The sequence below is a fragment of the Pan paniscus genome, chromosome 9 (genome assembly GCF_029289425.2).
Source record: "Pan paniscus chromosome 9, NHGRI_mPanPan1-v2.0_pri, whole genome shotgun sequence".
Taxonomy (NCBI): Eukaryota; Metazoa; Chordata; class Mammalia; order Primates; family Hominidae; genus Pan; species Pan paniscus.
In genome coordinates, this window is record NC_073258.2 from 103,386,370 (window position 1) to 103,412,256 (window position 25,887).

Sequence of the window (25,887 nt, forward strand, 5' to 3'; positions counted from 1 at the left end):
TAGACCAAAGATCAGGTGATAAATGGGCAAGAGAGACAATGGGAGAGTGGATAATTTCCCCATTGAGAATCACACTGTGAATACCCTTTAAAACATTAACTGAATAATCCTAACATAAACGCCCTCATACTCCAACACACGTGCTTACACATGCATCTCTTGATTTTATTCTCTGAAAATTCACCAGGGGAATTGGATTTCTCAATACCTATCTTCCTGTATATCTGCTGTGTGACTACAGCCACCTTATCTTAAAGAAAGACTTTAGAGAATCATACTCTGTCTTGCAGATATTAGGGCCTTAATAAGTGAATTCCTGTCATCATGTTTTAAAAAGGAAGGTCTGAGAGAAAAATAGCTGGCCTAGTGGTTTAAACACTGGTCTGGAAGTGACAGCTCATGACACCGCATGACACTGAGCAATGCTTCCAGGGCTCTCAGTGGCCCAGAAGAGTCAGCAGAGTCCATATTTGTTTGCAATTCCTTCTTTATAAAAGAAATTTGCTTTCTTATGAAATATATTTATGTGCCTCACTTATATTATTTTCTCAACTCCAAATTGGGGAAGAAAATATGAATCAGATAGAATAAGATGACAAATATTTGTTTTGAAATTTCTTTTATACCACAAAAATGATTATTTAAAATACGTGATAGAAAATAAAATGAAAGCTCTTGGAACAAAGTTGGGTGCTCTCCTGTTTTCTTCAAGACCCTTTCATGAGCCTAAGGTGTCTAGCATTGTCACCTGCTTAGAATCTGCTTTTGCTTTTCTCTTCGGATGTTTAGATAAACAGGCAAAAAAGAGAAAACTGGGAACAGAGGAAAGCTGTGCAGAGGCAGAGGTGATCTTTGAAGGAGCTCCACTCATTCCTCAACATGAGCCAACTAAGGATAGAAACTCAGTAGCTAAGATAAGGTGTGACCGTATGTGCCGTGATTGGATGACAGATGACATCTGATTCAGACTTGCTCATACGAAGCCCCTGAGGACAGGAATTGAAATTATATGGTTTCCTTTGGATAAGAAGGATTTTCATATTCTAGGCTGGATAAAAGGACTAAGCAATAAGGCCTTTTCCTTCCAGCAGAACTATCCTTCAAAGAGACCCATGGTCAGGACCATCTCCATTTTGCCCCAAATCATGGAGTATTGTGGGATGCATTTGATGCTCACATAACAGCAAAGTCAGGCATTCTCAGTGGGTAGTTAGGGATTTGGTGATGCTGCATCTACTCTTTTAGGCCACTAGGCGTCTGGTTAATGAGTGCATTGAAAGATCAGGATGTGTCAAGTCCTACAGACCAAACAATGGGATTATTGAATGAAGGTTTCACTCATCATTTTGATGGTTCCATATCTTGAAGACAGTCAACCATCTGTAAATCGCACCCCAGTGGCCGAGAAGAGTCAACGGGCCTATCGCAAACTTGCTTTGCATTCTTTCATGGAAGGGTTTTTATCTTTTTAAAATCATTCTCATTAAATAAAGATAGATAGTAAAAAGGAAAAAAGCCATACCTGTAGTATTCATCTCCCACAAAGAAAAGGGTCTTCTGTGGCTCCCTGAGGTAGACAGCAGCATCTATTTGCTGCACGTGCCTTGGAAATCCAAAGTCATAAATAGTCCGAGGAGGACCTTGCATTTGGAATCCTCTTGTTATCCAGTAGTGGGGACCTGAAAACAGAAATTAAAGTTTACGAAAACTCTGCACCACTTGGTGATGCACTTCTCTCATAAAGATTTCTATGAAGCCTCTTAAATGGGGTTAGTTTATGGGATACTTGCCATGGCTATAACCCAACAAGAGATATAAGCTTCTAACTATTCAGTTCAGTAAAAGACTTCAAACTTCCCTGGAGGCAAAAGTCCCTAGTTATGCCTTAAGAAAGCAATAACATTGATAAAATTGTGCTTTACATTTAACATATTATGTCTTTCGAGATATCCTTCATTTATAATCTCATTTCACCTTCATAGATCTACGAGAGAGAATGGGCAAGTGACATGCAAATGTCATGATTTTTACTTAAATTGGCACTTGCTTTCTAACCTTATCCCTCAGTATCAAGAACATATAAGCTAAAACTGATAGTTATCACCTACTGGATAACTTCCATTGGCTCGCCATTGTCACAACGCACCTTCAAGGTTTATATTGCTATAATCACTTTGCAGAGGAAGAAATGGAGCTCAGAGCCATTAGATAACTTTCCAAAGTCACTCAAATAGTAAAGGGCTAGAGCCAGAGATTGGTATATGTGTCCACCTCCTGAAGTCAAAGGCGTCCTCCTCTCCTGGCTGCTTCTGACCACAGCAGAGAAGTAAGGGTATTGTTTACCTCCCACTGAGTTCCACACTGGCTTTTATTTATTAAAGGGTGTCAGTAGAGTATACACTGTCACTCTGAGCAGAGGTCCTGTGTGGCAGGGACCATGTTTCTAGCTCCCTAGGCACTATCACCTAACACAGTGCCTTACTAGCCTAACAGGCTTGGTTCTGAGGGCCACTGCCATCATTTCCATTGTTACACAATGTCGGGTATAACAAATGTAGGGTGGCATTTCATACCCAACCTGAGGACAAAGAGCAACTGAAATGTGCTCCATGATGACTGGAAAAATGCTGGCAGGGCTAGATATGCCAAATGAATGGGGCACTGCAGCCCTGCCATTTCTTTCTTTGAGGGATCTGTAGGGTACCTTTGAAGAAGTAAGCAGTGCCCCTCTCAGCCACTTCGTAAGCTGCATCCACATTGGACATGAGCTGGGGGAAGGAGCTGGTAATAGTGCTGGGCCGAATTCCTGTCCGCAAGTGAACCTGCCGTCTCCAGAAAATCCTATGGGACATTCCAAAAAAAAAAAAAAAAAATCAAGATCAATGATTGATTTACATATAAAATTGCACTTTGACTGAAATGTACTCAGAGGCCACTCACTAAATGCCCTTTGCTCTTGCCTTGCCTTGTTTTTTTTCTCTTTTCTTTTTTTTTTTTTTTTGAGATGGAGTCTCGCTGTTTGGCCCAGGCTGGAGTGCAGTGGCATGATCTTGGCTCACTGCAACCTCGGCTCACTGCAACCTCCACCTCTCCAGTTCAAGCAATTCTCCTGCCTCAGCTTCCCGAATAACTGGGGCTACAGCTGTGTGCCACCATGCCTCGCTAATTTTTGTACTTTTAGTAGAGACAGGGTTTCACTTCACCACATTGGCCAGGCTGGTCTCGAACTCCTGACCTCAAGTGACCCACCTGCCTCGGCCTCCCAAAGTGCTGGGATTACAGACATGAATGACCATGTCCATCCCACCCTTGCCTTGTTTTTAAGGAAAAACACAACTTTTTGGACCTTGGTAAACAGTTTCTACTCCCTTGTCATTGTCTTAGCATTTCTGTGATCCCCTCTCCTTCGTTTATTTAAGGATGTTCAAAATAATGAAAGAATATAGCAAAGTAATAGTATCAATTATTTACACATTTAAGCTATGCACCCCCCCCATTCCAAATATCACTTGATACAAATTTCTCTTTCCTTTTCTGATCTTTTAAAAGTTAAAATCTTACAAAGGTAACTATGATCCAGAAGGTGGACATTGTGAATAGTATGTAAATGAACCAGAAGTCTATGGTTGAGTCATGCTGATTAGACCCTGTAAAAATAGCGAAAACATTAATAATCATAAGTTATGGTGTTGCCTACATAATTGTGTGCTGGAAGCATTTACATCTTTGAGTCTGATGGCTAGTTAACAGAAAATCTAGTACACACATATTGATTTAAGGCTTAGCAATTCATCTATCCATTTACCCAATATTATAGTCATAAAATTGTGGCAGTATACCCATGAGGGTACTGGATTGAAACTGACAATGTAATGTGCTCTATTTTATAGTTTGAAGATGAAAATCATTTTTTATAAAACACGAATAATTTACTTGGCTTCTTAGGAGCCCAGAATTACTTCACAGGATTATTTGGGGACTGGGAAACTGTAATAAAATTTTGACATTGAACTTTCCTAGTGGCTAATTTAGGAATTCTCCAAATTTTATGTAGAGTTTTCCTATTCAGTTAATCTAACAAATATTTATGGAGCACCTATCATCAGGCACTGTGGTGGACATCAAGGATGAAACACTGAAGAAGATGTCGGCCCTGCCCTCAATATGTTTACAATCTAATAGTAGAGACTGATTAGTAACGATCAGAGTGATTGGTGCTACGAAGAGTTAAGTTCAGGATACTCTGAGAACACACAAGAAGTATATCCCATTGCATTTAGGGGCTTAATAAAGGTATCCCTAATGAGGCAACTTAAGCTGATGATAAAATCCAAAAAAGGAATGTATTGAGAAAAGATAAATATTTCCTCATGTTTCGTAAGAGGCATCATGGTGCAGAAGGAAAAGCACATTGTGTTTGAGAAGATGTGGGCTAGAGTTTTAACTCCACTGCTGACCAGCCTCTCCAAGCCTCAGTTTAATCAGCTTACATGGGAAAAATAATTTCCTGGCCAATATCATGAGACCATTATAAGGATAAAATGAGATAATGAATATGAAAGTGTATTATAAACTGTAAGGTGCCATATGGATAGATACTGTTAGTTTGAAAAGGTATTATTTGCTTAGGCCTTAATTACCTGGTAATTGGGCACCCACCATAGACAATACACAAGCCCCAAACATCACAGCCTTATCTAAAGCGTATGTTTTAACTGATGAAAAACTGAGATCCAGAAGGGCTGCTGGCCCAAAGGTCACTGGTGTTGAGGGGCAGAGACGGCCCAGCTCAGGCTCTAGCTGCCTTGAGGTTAGTCACATGTCCGATCTCACCCACTTGCTCATGCTCAGTCTCGTGACCTCTGGTTTTTTCTTTGTTTGTACTTTGACCCTTTGTCCAATCAGACCTGGGCTTTTCTGAAGGCCAGAGGGACTGCTTCCCTTTTCTCTTTTCTCTCCACCACCTCGTAATGAATACAGTTTTGGGTATCCAGAATCCCGCAACTACTTCTTGGATTAATTGGGAACCTGGGATGAAACCTGAATAGCAAGTGTGTTCCAATTAATGCAATTCAATACATAGCTCTGAAATGCTGTCTCTTATAAGTTGCTGTGCTAAGACACAAAGTGTGCATTTCAGAATATTATAATGATGAGGCCATGTGGGGAAAGTGGGGAGGTAGAGGAGCAGATATGTCTTCCCAAAACTAGGCTCTGTCTGAATGATGTCTCTGATGAGGTGTAGTAGACTTCCAGCTGCTTTCTCTTTGATCACTCTAAAGCCAGATGCATTTTCTTGCATTTCTCACTTAAAAATCAACAAGCAACTCTAGGCAAAGCTAAGTCCTACTTTTTATTTGAAGTTATGGGACAGTGACATCTTGAATGACTCAACATGAGAGGTAGTAAAGGGTAGTAGTTACGAGCTCAGGCAAAGGAAAACTGTACTCTTGAAACTTTTCACAAGTGGTAGACTCTCAAATTCCTTACTAAAGAAACATTGATGTAGGATATTGTGAGGACTAAATTGAAGTATTCATTCTAAATCAAGTGTGATTTTGCACCCTGGGGGACGTTAGGCAATATCTGGTGACAATTTTGGTTGTCACAGGTGGGGATGAGCAGTGCTATTGGAGTCTAATGAGTACAGCCAGGGATGCCGCTAAACATCCTAATGCAAAAGACAGCTCAACACAACTAAGACTTATCTGGCTCAAGATACCAGTAGTGTCAATGTTAAGAAACCCTGCTTTAAACACCACTGTGATGTAGTGTAATGTATATAGTGTGCACATAGGATAGAAATAAATGCTATCCATCACTTATATAAATTATGATAAATTTCTTTTCTTTTCTTTTTTTTGAGATGGAGTTTCACTCTTGTTGCCCAGGCTGGAGTGCAATGGCGTGATCTAAGTTCACGGCAACCTCCGTCTCCTGGGTTCAAGCAATTCTCCTGCCTCAGCCTCCCGAGTAGCTGGGATTACAGGCATGTGACACCACTCCCGGCTAATTTTGTATTTTTAGTAGAGGTGGGGTTTCTCCATGTTGGTCAGGCTGGTCTCGAACTCCCGACTTCAGGTGATCCGCCTGCCTCCACCTCCCAAAGTGCTGGGATTACAGGTGTGAGCCACCATGCCTAGCCAAATTATCACAAATTTCAAAAAGAATCTGTAGTCATGAAAAATTTCAGTAAACTAATGAAAAAAATGATGTCTTGTGGCAATAAAACAGTAACATACTCAGACAATTTGCATCCTTAGAGCTATAGATTGTAGTAATAAGTGAAGTAAAACTCACAAAAACAATGATAGCAAGTAACTTCCTTATACATCTGTGAATGGATTTAAAATATAAACAAAAAAATCTATAAGCCTCTTGGAAAAGAACAGCTGCAGGATGTATTGGAATGAAAATAAACAGATTATATCACTAGTCTATAATTTGATCTTTGATAAGGAAGGCAAAACAATGGAGTTTATTGATATTTTAGACCTGCTGATTAGATATTTAGCTGCACTATTTATCTTCGTGTACCCACTATCTAATGCTGTGCTGGCACGTAGTCAGGGTTCAATACACATTTGTTGGCTAAATGAACGGGTGCCAGAGAGATGATTGGAACTTACTTGATCAACAAGTTTCATATTCTTTAAAATTTTCATTCACTTTTACCAAAGAACAGTAACTAATTCATCAAATTTGAGATTCGGTCTCTGATAACTTTCACCTGGCCTCTTGCAGCTCTTTGCTAGTTCCTTGAATTCCTCCTCCAGCATCATGTATTATTCATCTTTTTATCCTTGGGCTTAGCATGCTGCCTGGTGCATCCAGGGACTTGATGCATGTTGTCGAGCCTTAAAGGTCTTCTTTTGTTATACCCAGTCATCATTCTCCACCTACCTAAGCTGACCCCATCAGACTTTCATTTTCAGGAGATGCCTTCACCCTTTATTTGCTGGACAATCAAGGCAACTCAGCACAAGCTGAATGAGTGGCCCAATTTTCATCCTCTTTAGTCTCACACTCTCTTAGATTCTGATCTCTGTCATCTTCTTTCCTATTTGTGGGAAGGGATGTCTTTCTTCTATCTTTTTTTTTTTTTTTTTTTGAGATGGAGTCTTGCTTTGGTGCCTAGGCTGGAGTGCAGCGGCACAATCTCAGCTCACTGCAACCTCTGCCTCCTGGGTTCAAACGATTCTCCTGCCTCAGCCTCCCGAGTAGCAGGGACTACAAGCACGTGTCACCACACCTGCCCAGCTAATTTTTGTATTTTTTTCAGTAGAGACGGGGTTTGACCATGTTGGCCAGGCTGGTCTTGAATTCCTGACCTCAAGTGATCTGCCTGCCTCGGCTTCCCAAACTGCTGGGATTACAGGCATGAGCCACCACGCCGGCCTCTATCTTTTTGATTCTCTGTTTAATTACTGCTCACTCCCCTGAGATCAGGTGATGTGGTGCAGTGAACAAAACAAGGAATGCTTGAAACCTTGTTTTATAACTGGCTGTGTGACCTCGTGTGAGTCATTCAATTTTTCTGAGACTCAATTTCCTACTGTCAAATAAGAGTGAGAATAATATCTGCACAAACACTTAAAAGGATCAATTGAAATAATGCATATGAAAGTGTTTTATAAATTCAGGACTATTCTTATTTGTAGACACTTTAAAAAGACATGTTTTTACTCCACAAATTTATTAATAGATGATATGCAGAATATAAACTTAGAGTTTATCAATATAGCCAAGTTTCCTTCTTAGTTTGTTTCACTGGAAACTTTGAAGTACAAACTGTCATGTCATTGGCTGAGAAGCCATTCATTCTATGGGACTCATTAACCAGGGCTGCTTAGTTCAGGATGAGTCAGAAGCCAAGAAATCAACCATGAATCATCCACCTCACTGAACCCAAGAAAAATATAGTTCATACAACTAAAAACCCATCTGTAGCCAGTGGTGTGGATTAATGATAGTCAAAGCTGTGCATAGTGCCCTTAAATTAAGAATGTTTGTACCCATCTGAAGAGCCCGTGAAAATCCATATTCATAAGCCATAACCTGTGAACATGTAAAGGGCCCCTCCTCTCTCAGAATCAGGTGGTTCAGAAGAAATGACAATGAGTCAGGGATGTTACTTCACCTCTGCTTCTTTATCTGAATTCTTAATAGATCACAGAGAACCACTCTAAGTAAACACAATGCCATTTGTTGGCTTTCAGGGAAGTAATCTTACAGCCAGAAAAGACACATTCCCAGGGAGAATGCGAAGGAGAAGACTTCCTCCTGTTCCATGGTGGGCTTACCTCAAGCCCATGGCATCCTGGGAATTCCCAATTTCAAATCTACTCTCCAGAAATAGTGGTTACTGTTATTGTTTTCCTTCCTGTAGCATCTTGTATTGCTTTTTCTCCACTGTCTTCAAACATGAACAGTTCCCTCTTTGAAATCCTGTCTTGGCCCTGCTGCCACTGCCAACTATTATCTTAACTTCTTTTGTTATTAACAAGCTTCTCAAATGAATGATCTATCTCAACTCTTTTGTTTCCCCCCATTTGCTTTTTATTATTTATTTATTTATTTTAAGACAGGGTCTCGCTCTGTCACCCAGGCTGGAGTGCAGTGGTGCAATCTCAGCTCACCGCAACCTCTGCCTCCAGGGTTCAAGTGATTCTCCCACCTCAGCCTCCTGAGAAGCTGGGATTACAAGGCACTTCCACCACATCTGGATAATTTTTTTTGTATTTTTAGTAGAGACAGGGTTTCACCATGTTGCCCAGGCTGGTCTTGAACTCCTGACCTCCAGTGATCCACTCGCCTCGCCTCCCAAAGTGCTGGGATTACAGGTGTGAGCCACTGCGCCTGGCCCCATTTGCTCTTTAACCCCTTTCCATGATCTGGCTTTCTTCCTCACTGCTCTGCTGTGACTATATTCCAAACTATCCTGGCCACTCAGTCCCTTTTCTTCAGTCCTCAGTCTGGTGACCTTGGCAACATTTTCCACTGTTGATCACTTAAAAAAAATACACCCTTTTTTCCCAGATTTATTTGGGATTTCACCACAGGGGTTTTGTCTCTAATGTCAAACAGAACTAAGTTATAATTCCAGCTGAGGACAATGACAGTATGGATTAAATGAGTGAATATCTGTAAAATTCTTAGCACAACACATAGCACGTTGCAAATGACCACGAGGTGTTGGCTATTCTTATCGTTATTATTTTCGGAGTGCTGAATCTCTCTGGTTGTTATTAAATCCTTTTCTTCCATTTCCTAGGCTCATTCTTTAGACTTTTTTTCTTTCTCCTCATTCTCTCTACAGAGCTGTTTTTCATCTCCACATCTTTAAATGTCTCCTTTACGTGGGAGATTCAAAACCCACGAAGCCTCCAACTGTGACCTCTTCCCTGAGCAGTAGCTTATTTCTATGAAACTCCGTGAAAATTGTCATTGCTTTAAATCCGATACATCTAACCCTGTTTTACATCGTGTTCCCAACAAATCCTCTGAATTTTTCTAAGTGAACAATGCTGTATATTATACTCTCAGCCATGAGGCTTCTACCTGCTTTAAACTTTCCCTTTTCCATTGTTCTTCTCACCAAATTAGTGTCCTAATCCCACTGGTGAGTCCTCAGAATGCCTTTTATTAATACATCCATTCTTCTCTCCAATTCCTACTTGCATAACCCTTAAAAATGCTTTTCTTTTCTTTTCTTTTTCTTTTTTTTTTTTTTGAGATGGAGTCTTGCTCTGTCGCCCAGGCTGGAGTGCAGTGGCGTGATCTCGGCTCACTACAAGCTCTGCCTCCCGGGTTCACGCCATTCTCCTGCCTCAGCCTCCCGAGTAGCTGGGATTACAGGCGCCCACCACCACGCCCGGCTAATTTTTTTTTTTGTATTTTTAGTAGAGACGGGGTTTCACCATGTTAGCCAGGATGGTCTCGATCTCCTGACCTTGTGATCCGCCTGCCTCAGCCTCCCAAAGTGCTGGGATTACAGGCTTGAGCCACCACGCCCGGCCAAAAATGCTTTTCTTTGCCTTCTAATTTAAGACACATAACATCTTTTAAAATGTGACAATTAGTGACAGATTAAAAAAATATATAGAATCCTATTTTGGAAAAAAAAATGTGAAGAAACATATTAGACATCCTTGGGAAACCTAGATAGTCTATGAACATCCTCCTCTTTGTGGCTGGTTGCCCCACCTGCAAGCAGAGGGCGTGGAAGCAAAGGAACAGCTCGGAAGTGCTCTTCCTACTAACTCAAATGCATAACAGTCAATGGGCATATGTTCTTTCAGGTTAAATTTCAGTGCTTTTCTTGGTATTTCCATTTCATAGGCAGAAAGCTTTCTATATTAGTGCTAGGATAGATTCTGGACTGGAGTCAGAAGATCTGGGTCTCATGGGAGGGTCTGCTGAGGCTAAAAGACCTGTGCCTATTTTCCTTATCTCTACACTGAAGGATTTGGTTATGATCAACCTTTATGCTTACTCTATTTGTAAAATCTATTGTACTTCTAAGATTTATAGATGATTGTGTGTGATATTCTTGATTTTACCCTTAAAATTATATTGGGCAAAACCCAATATAATATGATAGATGCAAATATGATTTTGGTATGGCTACAATTCCAGTCATTTCTCGCTTATTTTCCCTAAGTGACTGAGGAAATCTGATATAGCCTTAATAATTTTGTCATCTATTATAAAAAGTAAGTGTATGTTCATTAAGTATATCTAGCTATATATATGCCTCTCAACTTATTATAGCTAACACTTATTTCTCTTCACACAGAACATTTGAATGTACATTTATACACTATGGAGAATATCTGACAATCTCATGGTGACTTTAAAAGGTACTGCATTCCATCTTGCTTTGGAAACAAACCATGTGGTTATTATGCCCACAGCTTGAAATGTCCCATCAACAGATCATTGTTGGTGACGGGGAATTCCAGGCTGTTGAGTGGGAGAGAAGAGACTGGGAGTGCTTTCATAATCAGTGGCTCCCTGGTTGCCATTAGAACTGTGGCTTGAAAGAATTCTTTGTTCTTTGTCCAGGCTTAGCAAGCACTCTGGGACTTTTAGCGGCAGCTGGTAGGGGATCAGAGCTATAGAGTCATGGGATTCCAGCTCTGGACAGCACCTTAGGAGGCAGGGTAGTTAGGGGCACGGACTCTGAAGTTTGCTAGTTTGGGTTTGAATTCCAGCTCCACCCCTTACTAGCTATGTACTCTTGAACAAGTTGCTTATCCTTTCTATGACTTGTAAAACGAATAATACTTCAGGCCTCACAGGGGAATTGTAAGGATGTGATAATATAGTGCTTTGCATAGTAAGTACTGAACACTTTTAAGTCACTATTATTACAGACAACTCCCTCACTTTATAGAAAAGGAAGAGAAGCTCCAGGTGCCACGGTGAGTTAGTGGCAAGTCCAGTGCTGGGACCACTCCTGACTCCCCATCCTGCTTATAGCTAGTTCTAGTTCTTTGGAATCATCTGCCCTACCCCAGTAGCTCATTGAATCTGAAATGGAAGAAGATGAGAAGGTGGTGACTAAGCAGAGACGTACATGGTAGCAGGCCATCTCTCCTGCAGTCCCTCTGCTGATTTTTCATTTCTAGATGTCTCTTGCACCAATGTCTCACTTACTAGTCTGTTATCACCCTCAGTATTTATAATCAAGACTATGTCAAAAGATGTATTGACTTTAAGTAGTCATTAGTAATTGCTAAATGCTCACAGTTTGATAAACAGAGGTTTTTTTTTTTTGCTTTTTTTTAAGAAAACAATGATCATTGAATGAAATGGTATCATATGTTTGACTTCACTGCCTCCTTTGCCCCCACTGCAACCTCTGATATTTACCACAAGAATAAGCTACACCCTGCATGATGGCTAGCACCTCACTGCTTTATCACTGAATGAGTGCTACATGCTATTTCAGTGTCTGGGAGTGTGGAGCCTGACAATGATATCCCTTAGGTGAAGCCAAGTTTACTCAGGTCTGTGCTCCAAGCTCCTCCTGCCCTGCCTGGTCTTCCACTCCCGGGTCATTGCTTACCAATTCCATTTGGTGTACTTTTTGGTAATATTCAAGAAAAATGTCAATGGTCAGTGTCTTAAAAATAAAAAATCATCAGAAAATTAATAACACAAAAGAATAAATTGGGTTCTCTAAATACCTGAAGTTGTTTATAAGCCTCCCTGCCATTGTAAATATTTTTTGATTCCCACTCTTAAGAATAGTAACTGCCATTTATTGACACTATGTGTCTGGCACATTACTTGCTGGGGATCACCTCATCAGTAAGCAGTAGGGCCACCCACTGACTCTGCTGTGAAAGCCTGGGTTCCTGGGCTCGGCTCTAATTTGCCTTTGAAAAGTGAATGTCTGTCCATTGTCAAAGATTTAGTTTAAGCTGTTTCTAATTTTTAAAAATTAGAAATAATCCAGTATGGGATTGATTAAGTAATGATATATCTATTCATTGGAATAACATATAATATATAAAGGATGAGAATTAAAATCCATTGACAGGAAAAAATAAAATTTTGTGAGTGAAAAAGTTGATAAATCAACACCACTAGTAAAATCCTATTTTTTTAGACATCATTGCGCCCTACTCCCATATGTACAATATCTAGCTCTCTATCCAGAGAAAACGTCAGGAGGGACATACAACAATATGCTTAACAATGGGAATGCTCTGTGTTATGTGCCCTCCAAATTCCTATGCTGAAGCCTTAACCTTCAATGGGATGGTATTACCTTCAAGAAGTAATTAGGGTTAGTGCTGGAAGAGGACATTCCTGACTCATGAGGTCATGAGGGTGGGGGCCCCATGATGGGACTAGTGCACTTATAAGAAGAGAAACTGGAAATCTCACTCCTCTCTCTCTGTACATAAAGGGATCATGAGAGCTCACAGCAAGATGGCGGCTGCCTACAAGCCAGGAAAAGAGGCCTTGGGGTGAAACTTACCTTGCAGTACCTTGATCTTGAACTTCTTACCCTCCAAAACTGTGAGGAATAAATTTCTGTTGTCTAAGCCACCTGGTCTATGGTACTTGGTTATAGCAGCTCCTGCAGACTGATACACTCCAGGTGGTGGGATTCTGGGTAAATTGTGCTTTTTAAAAAATACTTTGTTACTTTCTCTCTGTGCTGAAGGAGCAAAAAGTATTCTTATAATAGTAGCTCAACAATATATCCCCAAAAGCATACAAGATAAGGAACATCACATTTCTCAAACGTCTGCTCCTCAGGGAACTCTCTCTAGATCTTCCCAGGTACTTGCTTCTTGTTTTGTTTCATGGGCCTAACTTTTAGAGCTCATGTCTCACTATCTCGCAGGGCTTTTGGAGTCCCCTACTCATACACCTTCTCATACATGAGACTACACTGCTTGAAAACCACAATGGGCTCCATAAACACTTTTGCAATAGTGAAGAAGAAGAAAAAATAATGCCACACATGAATGCTCCTGAGATGCCTCTGCCTATTCTGGTGTGATTGAATTCTGTCCCCAGCAAAGGGAGGAATGGGGTGAATGTTGCTATGTTTCTCTTTGCCTCCATGGAAAGAAGTATTTGGAGTAACCAGCATCATGGAGACAACAGCCTTACTCCCCAAGAAACCAGAGTTGGGGGAGAAGAGGGATCTGCCTTCTCTGTGAAAGGCCCGGAGGCACTGAAAAGGAGCAGTTTCGGAAGAATGCTGGCCTTGGAATTATCTACCCACCTATCTATCCATCTGATCATCCATCCATCCATCCATCCATCCTTTTATCCAATCTCCTATCTGTCCATCTGTCCAGCTAGCCAACCCTCATTCACCAAATATTTATTGAGCATTTGCTATGCACACTCACTAGGGATAAAGTGGTAAACAAAATGGACATCAGATCAATTCAGGCTGGTGTCCTAGCTCAGCCATTTAACTGTCACCTTGGGAAACTTGCTTGCTGTCTTTGAGCTGCTTTCTTTATCTGCACATTAGGGATTCTAATCTCTATGGTGAAAAAGGTTACAATAAATATTGTCCATATATGGACATAACTTAGCACAGTAGCAAGACCACAGTAGATGCACCACAAACAGTAGTTTTGGCAGTTCTCTATCTCCCCCAAAGACCCCTGCCTCCCACCCTTCTGCTGCATAGGACAGCATTTCTGCATGATCTTCATACACGGCAGCAACAAGGACCTGTGGGATGACGTTTGTCTGGGAGTGGAGATGAGGCCCAATGAGAGTCGGTGGCGTGTCTGAGGCTTACCGGTCCTTGAAGAGCAGGAGCTCCTTCCCCAGCATTGTCACAGCATCAAAGGATGAGCTGGAGTCACAGAGGTCAGGGATGGATGGCTTGTGATGGGGGGCATGGGGCAGAGTGGGCTTCCCGAGGAATGCTTTCCGAGGTCCTAGGATTCAAAATGAGTTGGTCAAAATGGTAACGGGAATTTGGAGTTCACACACTTCTGCTCTAGAGCCCCAGGGGAGGTTGTACACTTTCACGCTGGACATGTGATCATGATCATGGCTGTTGAGGGCAGGTATGGGTTTGAGTCCCGGCTCTCCTGGTTGCTGAGCTGTGTGATTTGAGGCACATTATTCAACTTTGCAAGCCTCAGCTTCCTCACTTGTTAAAAGGGAGGGATAATAATAGTACTCACCTCAGAAGGCTGTTGTGAGAATTAAATAATTCCTGTAAAGCAGGTAGCAGAGTGCTTGGCACATAGTAAGTCTTCTAAAGATTATTATTTTATTATAGAACTTCTTTGATATCTACAAGTGTTCCAAATTAGAAATGTAATTTAAAAATTGGCATGGATTGTTTGTTTGTAATTAAGTTCTTTTTTTCTCAATAAGAAAACTTTCTTGTGTGTTTTCCTATTATTTTCATAGACTCCTTGGCATCCTGCCCTGTGCTTTTGTCTTTTACTCGGCATCCAGGAAAAACTGAGCGAATTCTTGTGAAACTGAAGTACACTGAAGGTGTTTGCTATTTAAAGGTATCTTCTGGTGGATCGTCTTGGAAAACATGGACCCAAATCTTGCGAGAGCTATCAGTGAGTCTCCTCTCCTGCTCTGCACCTCTCAGGACTGTGTCCCAGCTCCAGAAGAATGAGCCTGCACAGCTTGGACTGTCACCTCTGGCAGGTTCCTGCTCTTTGATGAAGCCTCGTCATAATCACAGGTGAGAGTCAGGGAAGGAATGAGGCACAGGGAAGGGAAAGGTTCAGGCCTCTGATAAGGGTCAGATGAGGTTTGAGATCAGGGATGGAGTAGGGTTAGCATCAAGGCGAAGATCAGAGGCGGGGTGAGGCTTTGGGAGAATATCGAAGCTGGAAATTGGAGAGGGTCAGCAGCGGCAAACGATCGGGTGGGTGATATGAATGCTCCCTTGTAACGTAAACCCACGTTTTCACATTTTGTTCACCTGTGTCATAATAGCTATGCCAAAATATGTGCTTTGCCTCCTGGCTGAGTGACAGTGGCCATCCGAAGGCAGTGACTTTCCAGGGCACAAGGACCTCTAAAGGCAAGTGTTTGAGCTCAGCCCTTCTCAGTGGCCCACAGGAATCGCTTCCCATTGGAACACTGCCACCAAGGCTCTGGAGCTGAGTTTGTGACATGGAGACATTCACAGCATTTTTCCTGTCCCTCAAGGGTCAGGCAGATCTGGTGCTTTCCCCCTCCTGGAAATAGATAGAGCTGGCTGAAAGCTTCTTGGGATGAAATTTATCTTTTGTGCCTCAGGTGAAATCTGACCGATTTTGAATGGTGTGCGCATTTCTGGGCTTCCCACCCTCCAGATCCCCTGGGGCCAGATTCCTAGCACCCCAGGAAGCTGTTGGGGGATCTGGGTCTCTAGGCACTGAGAAGATGGGGAGAGGCTCTGATAATCAGAAGCCTAATAACCAGGTCTCCAGGGCTCAAGGGAAAAGCAATTTCCTAGATCTTTTTGCCTTTTATCCATTAAAGAAAAATTGTCAAGGTCTAAGGATGTTTCAAGATTCCTTCTGATGGATTAATTGGTTTGTTTTTCCCTTAAGGAAAATTGGATACAGAGTTTCTAATAATCCCTTATTACCTTTTGGAAGAATATTAATACTTGAGATAACTTATCTTAGGATATCTTAGGATACTTACTGTCTTCAAACCTCAGCTTTCTCAGCTATCAAATGAGGAAAACACTTCACACCCCACAGGTTGGTTGTGAGGCTGGTGTAAGACTACACACATGAACCTGTTTTGTAAACTGCAGATCGGCTACATGACTGGGCGCAGAGTTATTTTAATCATGATTGCTATTTTTAGGGAGATAAGGTCACTTATCTGCAAATGGGTAAGCACCACATACATGAACTATAAACTATATCCATCCTCTCCCAATGTGTAAATTCTAACCTGCACTCAAAGGAAAAACACAAACAAACAGACAAATGACTATATTTTCTAAGGCTATCCAGGACTAATATGCTGTAAAGGAAAGATGCAAAATTTAATCACACATCACACACATATTTATAACTAGCAAATCAGCTCTTCACAAGAAGGCATATTTGGGGCTATGGTTTCTAGATTGATCTTTACCAATGCAGATAAAATGCACTTTCTTCAATTCGGAGACTGAATGCCTGCCAATTTCAGGGTTAGTCATCAAAGAAGGTAATAATCTTACCATATAATGCCTGGATCCCTTTCACATCATCTTTGGGGAGGTGGAATCCATAGGGATTCTTGTACTTATAAGTTGGGTACATCAGTGCTGATGGGTCTGTGGAATGGGCCAGGCCCAGGGCATGGCCAAATTCATGAGCAGCAACGGTAAACAAATTAAAACCTAGACAATATGAGAGAGAAAAAACCAGTATCAACACAGGTTTTTGTTTTCTCCATCTTGCATCTTTATAGTATAATTTATGCCCACATTACAGTTAACCCATCTCCTTTTCCTAACTGGATTATTCAAAGGTTGGTAGCTTATTCTGGCACTTAGCTTTGGTGACTTTAATTCTTCCCCCCTTGGCTAGAAGGGGGTTGGGGGTGGGGGAGGATGGAAATGCACATCAATCCATTTTATTCATCATCAGTGATGTTTGGTAGACTGATAAAGGAGAGCCTTGGAGCAAATAGTGGCAATGCTATTTGGCAATAATTCATAAATTTAGACCACAAATGCCTTAATAGTTCCCTGCTATTACAGCCTACACCTTTTGATCCACACGTTTCACACTGAAGATTTCCAGATGACCTGTATGATATTCTGGAAACTTTATTCCCATCCCCAACACACTTCTCAGGACAGTACTGATTCTCTTGGGTCATTTCTGAATGTAGCCCATTTCCAAGAACAAGTAAGAAATCATAAATACTAGGTTGTTGAAGGAGACGAGAGCAGTGCGTTGAGAAGGGTTCTTCAGATGATATGCTATGAAACAGATCAGACAAGTCTACGACACAATTTGGGGTGGATTTTTTTCCCTTATGTGATCCCTTTTGGATTTTTGGCTTACTTGTTTTTCCTAGCCAGCCCCCCTAGTTAAAGGGTGGCTTGGGACGTTGAACCTCAAGGTTTCATGATGGAGCCCAGAAGAAGGTACAATATTTTCCAGGTTATGGTGAATTGTGCATATATACCATTCGTTCCCATAGTCCACTTCTCAGCATTGTCGAAATGTGTATCTCCTCCCAGGCCTTCTCCAGGAGCAAATGCATGGGCTAGAGTCCCCCGAGGCCCATCGAATGGATAGGAATCCCCGTGATCTAAACAAGTGGGGAGAAAGGCCAACAGGATTGAGTCCTTCTAGCAATTCTGAGGGGCGCATCATATTACAGAAAAGGGACATTTTGAGTAGCATTGACACTTAAATTCACTTTTCAGTATTTATTTGTTATAATGGGAAGTTCATTTGTCAATGAGTAACTGCCCATTGAAAAATAAAAAAGGCTAATTCATACTGCAAAGATAGTAAGCATTAGCAATAAAAAAAACACCTGTTTTGGGTTATTGTTGCTATCATGACGTCTGTTAACTGACACATAGGATACTGTGGACTTTACATGTGCCACAGATTACAAAAGGAGAACGACCGGGGCGGGGCGGGGCGGCGGGGGGGCGGCATTCGATAGCAAAACCTACTCCACTGATTGGAATGTGAACCTGTTAGCAGAACGACCTTTCAAATTTGATTCAGCTGAGACAGTGATAGTGACTTGAACAAGTGTGTGCTTTCTGTTTCTATAGCACAGTACAGTTTAAGGAAGTGTCAAAAATCTCTCTGTAATTTTGACATACTTTCATGTGGAAAACATATGAAAGTCATAAAGGTGTTTATAAAATCCTAACTTTTAAAGCTTTTTAAGTTTTTGTTTAATTATCTATTTTAACTAACAATTCATTACAAATTTAATAGAAGAGGAGGAGGAAGAACAAAATGAGGGATATAGTTTACCATAAAAAAATCTTAGTAAGGATACCCAGTTTTAGTTTTGTTTTTTTTAAAAGCCGACAGAACAAAGTTCTGGTATGCCATTTCTCAGGTTTCAGTGAAATGCAGTCTACTCAGGTGCACACACCGAGGACTTCATGCAATGGCAGCACAGTCCCTGGTTGGCTTGTGTATTAGGGGACAGACTGTAAGCTTGAAAGATCAAGAGAGAGCCAGACATTCATTCCTTGGCCTTCAAAGCTACCCCGAGTCACACTGCTTTCCCTGCCACTTCACCAGGGGTGGCCTTTGTCTTCTGGGAGGAATAGGACATAACCTGGGCCAGGTCACGCCCAGGGCCATTTCTAAAGGCTTTATTCTCAGGACTTGCTTGATCTTCTTTTTCCTAGCTCCTAAGCATGTTTTCCCCCCAGTGACATCAGATTAAAATTAAGATCTGGGCTTGAAATGACAAGGACACTAGAAATGTTATCTGAGGAGGGGAATAGGTAGTAGCTTTCACCCTGACTATTAGGAAGCTGAGAAGGAAAAGAAATTTTATGAGCCATTTGGCCCTCCCTTTATCTATTTCCTAGACTTGCTTCCCTGAAAAGGGCTCAGAGCTCTCACCACTCCCTGCGCAAACTTACGCCTCTACTCCTTACCAGGGTGAGCAATGGAATGGAGAAGAAGTGGGAAAGTTGGAGGCAGACCTCTTGCATATCTCCCAGAAGGTGGTCTGCAAGTGTGGGCAAGACAGAAACGACACTTTCCTAACCATTGCTGCAGGGGGAAAGCTGCTTCAAGGTCACTGTGGAAGGTATTTGCTTCAGTGAGGATTCATGGTAGGATATCCTTGGCTAATATAGAAGTGGTTATATAAGTGATAAACACTATCATGGGAATGGATGAGGTCATGTGGCTAACGGGAAAGCAAAATCTGCAAGAATTTGTCCCCTAGTGGGGCAAAGTCATAATGAAAGTTTGTTACAGTGAAACTACTCTACAGCTGTGTCTGATGATGACAAGATATGCTAAGAACTCCTTTGGTTCTATTTTCCGGCCAGATGAAGGTCATGGCTTTGCCATGGTCTTGGCCTTGGCCCATCACAGCACTGTGTGAAGGAGGAGTGTGTGATCACTCGAATTAAAGATGAAGAAGGAACAGTATTGGGACAACTCTCCTTTGAATTAGTAGATGGAATCCAAGTACCACAATACCTCCATTTTCAAAAGATATCATAATATCCGCTTCTCCTGAGTTTATTCTGACAAAGCTCAGAGGGACGGCGCTACTCCAGGCCTGCAAGGCCATCTCCACTGCTTTGTCCACCTCGACAGAACTCATGGAAGGTGTGTATTTAGATATTCTGTGAAAACGGAAGGAACATGTTTTCTTTTCAGTAACTGCTCTGAAGAAAGCAAGAATTATATGTTGTATTAAAAAAATGTTAAATGTAAATCTACAATTTAGATTTTTCTCTGAAATAATAATTCTTATTTTGCTTTATTATATGTTAAATTTCTGCATATGAAACAACAAGACAAATGAAAGGGAGAGATGAGAGACAGTTGGGATAATCCGGTACTGAAACCATTTAGCTTTCATTGTTATTATACTACCACCGAATTAAAAGAATAAAATTTGTGGCTGGGCACAGTGGCTCACGCCTATAATCCCAGCACTTTGGAAGGCTGAGGTGGGAGGATCATTTGAGGTCAAGAGTTCGAGATCAGCCTAGCCAAGATGGTGAAACCCCATCTCTACTAAAAATACAAAAATTAGCTGGGCGTGGTGGTGCAAACCTGTAGTCCCAGTTACTTGGGAGGCTGAGGCAGAAGAATCATTTGAACCTGGGAAGTGGAGGTTGCAGTGAGCCAAGATCGGGCGACTGCACTCCAGCCTGGGTGACACAGTGAGACTTCACTCAAAAATAATTAAATAAATAAATAAGATAAATAAAACTTGTGAAATGTTACAGGTAGTAAGTAGTCAATTTTTCTTAAAGTCGTTTTCATTGAGAGAGGACCTCTTTTTCCCCAAAGGGAGTGGATGTTTTCAATTATAAAAAATAGAAATGTGGAGTTTTGAAGTTTTGCTAATTCTTATTCAAAGCTCCTCAGAATTTCCCCAGGGCTATTGGGGAAGGTTTTTTTTTCCCTCAGAATAATGCATTCTTTTCTTTTTTCTTTTTCTTTTCTTTCTTTCTTTTTTTTTTTTTGAGATGGAGTTTTGCTCTTGTCGCCCAGGCTGGAGTGCAATGGCATGATCTCTGCTCACTGCAACCACTGCCTCCCAGGTTCAATTGATTCTCCTGCCTCAGCCTCCTGAGTAGCTGGGATTATAGGCGCCTGCCACCACGCCGGGCTAATTTTTATATTTTTGGTGGAGACGGGATTTCACCATGTTGGCCAGGCTGGTCTTGAACTGCTGACCTCAGGTGATCCGCCCTCCTCAGCCTCCCAAAGTGCTCGGATTACAGGCGTGAGCTACTGCCCCCAGCCCAAAATAATACATTCTTAAAGAGCAAGGGCTAGCTTTAAAAACGGAGGCTCACTGGAACTGAAAAAAGGGTGAGCCTTTCAGCAATTACTGGTGTGACAATGACACCTGAAGGCAGAAAAATGTAGTGCTTTTTGGACTGTGGGTGGAGTCAGAGTTGGTGATTGTTAGAACTTTCTGCTCTGAAGCCCAGGGTATGGGGATTTCTGGCAGCACACAAAGGAAAGGCAGGGAGGGCAACTTCTACCCGAGACCTTGGGCTGGGCTGGAATATGATGCAAAGTGAGAAGCTGTGTCTGTGAGAGCCAACCCCATGAGCAGGGACCGGCCCTGCTTTCTCTCTCTCTCTCTAGCTCCTAGTTTAGTGCCTTGCACATAGCAGATGCTTAGCAATTGCTTGATAAATAAATGAATGAATTAAAGAATTAAAGCTAGCTGTTTTAGGGCCCACTCGGTGGCTCTCGAAGTTTAGGACCTGTGATAATTACCTAGGAAGCTTGTTAAAAATACAGGTATGATCCAGAAATCTGTGTTTTGAAAGGTATCTTAGGTTATTATAATGCAGATGGTGCAATTTCAATGAGAAACCAACAGCAGTAATCCTAGGGTCCCAAATGAAAGGACTGTGCCCACAGAATGGATAGCAAATAGCTCAATTCAGGACTTGAGAGGGAAGGAACAAGGAGCTCTTTAACCCCAGGTTTGGGGCCAAACGAAGAGAGCTATAGAATTGAAGGGGGATACCAGACAGACCCTTAAAGGGACTATTTAATGCTTTCAAAATATGCCAAGCCCACTGCATAATATGAGTCTGCAATTTATCACAACTAGGTGGACTTAGTACTTTGACATGCCCTCACATTTTTGGTAAGTCAGCCATATCTTTGAGCTGACTTTGTGTGTTGGCCTGGAGAAGACAAGGAAGGAGAGAGGGATAGCACCAGAGAAGAAGAGAACATGGAAAAAGGGATCCCCGAATCAGGGTCTGGAGCTTGATAAAGCAATAGTAATACTAGCCAATATTCTTTGAAGTCACACTATGTGCTGTTGCTGTATGCACTTTTTAATGTGGCATTTATCTAATCCTCACTTCGACCCCTAAGAGGAAGATCATCATCATCATCTACATGTTATGATTAGTCAGGTTTGAGCCCAGTTCTGTCTGACTCCAAAGCTTATGCATATAAGCACTATGCTGTATTTTTTTTCCTTTTGTAATCCTCTGGGTTATGTTGTAAGAAGTTATTCTGAAAGTCAGTAGCTACACAGGCAGAGTACTGTGATAGCCTCTAGTGTCCTTTTTCATGGGGAGGCGATGGTAGAGTTATTGGGGAGCAAGAGTGGATAGGCAATGTGTGTGTTGAGGGGGTTTTAAGACTGCCCAGCTTATCACAAGAATATTATACTTCCCTAAGCATCACATTATCTTGACCCATGCTTCTTGTCTTTGTTGTACATAGTCATGGACTAAAATTCCAGAACACAGTTTACTTTAAGAAAACTATGAAAAGACTCTGTCGACGCGTACACATTTTTCTTGTCTTATTCTTACTATTTCAGAATCACTTTTGTGTTCAACTCCCATGAGGTTTTTCTCCCCCAATTGCTTTGATTTTTTTGTTCAGCCTGCCACCTTATGGATTTATTGGCTGATAGCAGGTAACAAGTGGCCTAGGGGATTCATGACTGTTCCCTGGATTCTGGCCCCTCCTTTGATCAAATGGACTCACTGGTGTGCTGGAACAGGTTAACAGGTGGCTCTACAAGGAGAAAAAAAAACCCACTTGATTTGTATGACTTGCTGATTTCTGTGTTGTAAATATTCTCACTATGGCTAATTCAAGCTACCAATTTACCATCACTGAATGCCAGATTGTGAAGAGATGAGCATGAATGAACCACCCAGATTATACAGATGTACATAGCCTCATGAACAGAGAAAATAATAAAATGTAGTGAAATAGGAGGCAATATGTTTTTATTACCTTTATTTTTAATATAATTTATTTAATATAATTTATTATATTAATGTAATTATTTAATATAATGTATTTAATATAATTTAATGTAATTTATTAAATAATTATACATATTAAATAATATAACATATAATAATAAATAATGTATTTTATTTATTATTATAAAATAATATGTTTTAATAATATATTATTAATAAATAGTATTTTATTTATTACTACAAAAATATATTTTAATAATAAATATAAATATGAAATAATATACTTATTTAATATAATTTATTTAATATAATAAATTTAATTTATTTAATGTAATTTAATATGATTTATTTAATTGTTAATTTATATAATTTAACAATGGCTCTCTTAGCAACCAGCTAACAAAATTCTTGGGAGCTTAACAAGTGGCTGCAAAATTCCTGACATTTTAAGGATTGGCTTCTGTGAGCTATTAGGAGGCAGCTCTACCATACCACTGCTTAGACTATTGCACGAGTCCAGCCTTTCCCCATCTCCAGTTATCATCTAGATGTGCTCATCCTAAAAGCGAAATCTCATCCTGGTCCTGGCCTGGCTCTCCACCGCCCTGGGGATAAAGTCCAAACTCCTTGACATCACGCTCTAGTTGCCCTTCAGGCTGCCCCTCCAGCTCATTTCCTGCCATTGCCTTTCCTGCACCCTCTGCTGCAGCCGCATGCACTAGGCACTTGTGGTGGGAATGCTGCCCATCAACATGCCAGTCTGTCCACTCTCTGCTGCTATATGCTTGGTCTGGTTTTCTTCTTAGAAAACTCCTTACATGTGCAAGGCCTGGGGCAGGACCACAAAGAGTGGAGGCCACTCTTCTTTTCTGACCTGCACCCATCTGTCATGCATGAGGCCCACGCAGGCAGGCACCATCCAACCCTACCTCAGGCTGAGGGGCAGGTACCATACATAGTTTGCCCTTGGTTGGACCAACCTGGGGAGGAAGTCTGCGCTGGCTCCCAGAATCAGGTCTGGCTCTGGGAGAGGGAATTCCAGACTCCGTACCCTGAGCACAGCAGGGAGGGACAGAGGTTCTGGTTGGGTGTGTCCCCTTGGTTTATAAGGGATGAAGGCAGAGGATTAGGGGAGGGAAGAAAGAGGGCAGGGAGGGAGTGAGGGGAGCTTGGGGCTGAGAGTGGAACTGCTTCTGCTTTGCCTTCGAATCAGGCTCAGATGTTACTGCTGGTCCCTGGGCCACTTGGTAGCTCTGTCCATGTGAACTGTGGTCCCACAGTTCACTGCTTAGAGCTATGCTTTTGCACTTTTCACACAGAGCTACAGCTGTCTGTTTGCATGTCTGTCTCTCCTTAAAGGACTGTGAGTTCCCTAAGGTCAAGAAAGTTGACCTGTTCACCTTTATAACCCTCAAATGGAATGCATTTCTTGAATCATCAATAAAAGATTTTTGGAATCAATGAAATAAATTACTTTATTAGTAGGTTATTTTTTTCTTTCTCATTAAGCAGGTTGTTTTAAGAAAACTGGTTTGTACTGCCAGGTCATTAATCCTAGACTAGATTAAAGATAATTGTGTTGTTTCTAGCTGGTAAAATTGTTTGGAATGCCTAAAATAGCCAGTCATTATGATAATCCTAAGACCATATTTTCTGGTGAATTGCCCATTGTCATTGCCTGATGGATGGATGTAAAAAGTTCTTATTCTTATGGTTGTGAGGTGTCAGGATTTTTATACGGATGAGAAGGAAAATATTTTTTCAAGAAAAGGGAAAAAGAGAGAGAGGGTGTTTTTCTCTGAATTTGGAAAGACTAGATCTCATTACCTGTATGTCAAAATATTTTTTTTCCATTTGGGTTCACCAGGGAAGAGGCGATAATTGGCCACATCAGGAACTCCACAGCGAGGCTTCTTGATCACGTTCATTGTGGTCTGGTCTAACTTCCCAGTGACTTGGAGGCCAAAGAACGCTTGTAGCTCCTTAATCTTCCTTATCATGGAATTGCTTCCTCTTGCAACCATCTCACCAATCTGGTGTCCTTCTTTATTTGTGTAATATTTGTCAAGATACGCCTGAAATGGAGAGGCAGGCTGACGCGTCTACAGCGTAGTCTGGGAAATACTCATGCTCAGGTAAGGCAGGGGACAGCATTCCTGATGTATTAAAAGCAGTGTGTAGAGTATTTTCCCATTTATGAAAAAAGTAGACATATTTGTATACATAAAGCTTAGCTATACTCCAAATTATTAACGATGATTGGTTTTGGGTAGTGGGGATTATAGATTATTTAATTATTTCCTTTTGTCCACCTGCATTTTATAGTTTTTCTACAATGCAATGAATATAACAAATATGCCTTTTTGCTTCTAATTTTTTTAAAAGGAAAAAATTCAGGGAAGGAAGCTGATGTGAACATTATTTCCATGGATCACTTATTTGTCACTGAAGTTCTTCACCCAATTTGCAAAACAAAGGCTATCTGGTTTCTTTGGTAAACAGTTATTGGTATCATCTTTCCATTGTACATAATGCAAGATCAGTATGCTTTTAACTCTTAAAGGCATTGTATTCCAGCCTCTCATACTTTACAAAGGCAGAGGGTCCACCTTTTTTTCAGCTGAGGATTTTAATGAGTTCAGATATGTTTAGTATGTGGGCTGGATTTTGTTTCCATGAGACAACTTTCCTAGGCAAGGCTCTTTGTCTCTTGAAGCAAATAAAATAAGCCATAAATTATAAGGCTTTCATTTGCACAAAAACACATAAAGCCCCTCAGTATATATTGTTCAAAACACTTTTCTGTGACTCAGGGCTGGGATTAGAGTAAAATGAGTGATGCAGGGGCATGCAAATACAGGGTTGAGGCCTGCCTTTGGCTCAGGAATTTCACCTACTCAGCTGATTTTAGGAAAATAACCAAAGAGCAGCTAAGGGTTCAGTCCTCCTTTCATGTCCATGGGGGAATTGGTCCCAGGACCTCT

General features: G+C 41.2%; 1 protein-coding gene across 1 annotated transcript in view; it reads right to left on the minus strand.

Moving 5' to 3' along the window:
- MMP20 (matrix metallopeptidase 20) overlaps nt 1-25,887 on the minus strand; it is a 49,774-nt gene that overhangs the window by 16,552 nt on the left and 7,335 nt on the right. The window contains exons 2-8 of the mRNA XM_003828382.6: nt 24,731-24,978; nt 19,665-19,813; nt 17,653-17,778; nt 16,694-16,855; nt 14,288-14,429; nt 2,705-2,841; nt 1,523-1,679 (exon numbers count right to left, since the gene is read on the minus strand). Of these exons, the coding sequence (XP_003828430.1) occupies nt 1,523-1,679; nt 2,705-2,841; nt 14,288-14,429; nt 16,694-16,855; nt 17,653-17,778; nt 19,665-19,813; nt 24,731-24,978 (1,121 nt within the window). The remainder of the gene's footprint in view (nt 1-1,522; nt 1,680-2,704; nt 2,842-14,287; nt 14,430-16,693; nt 16,856-17,652; nt 17,779-19,664; nt 19,814-24,730; nt 24,979-25,887) is intronic.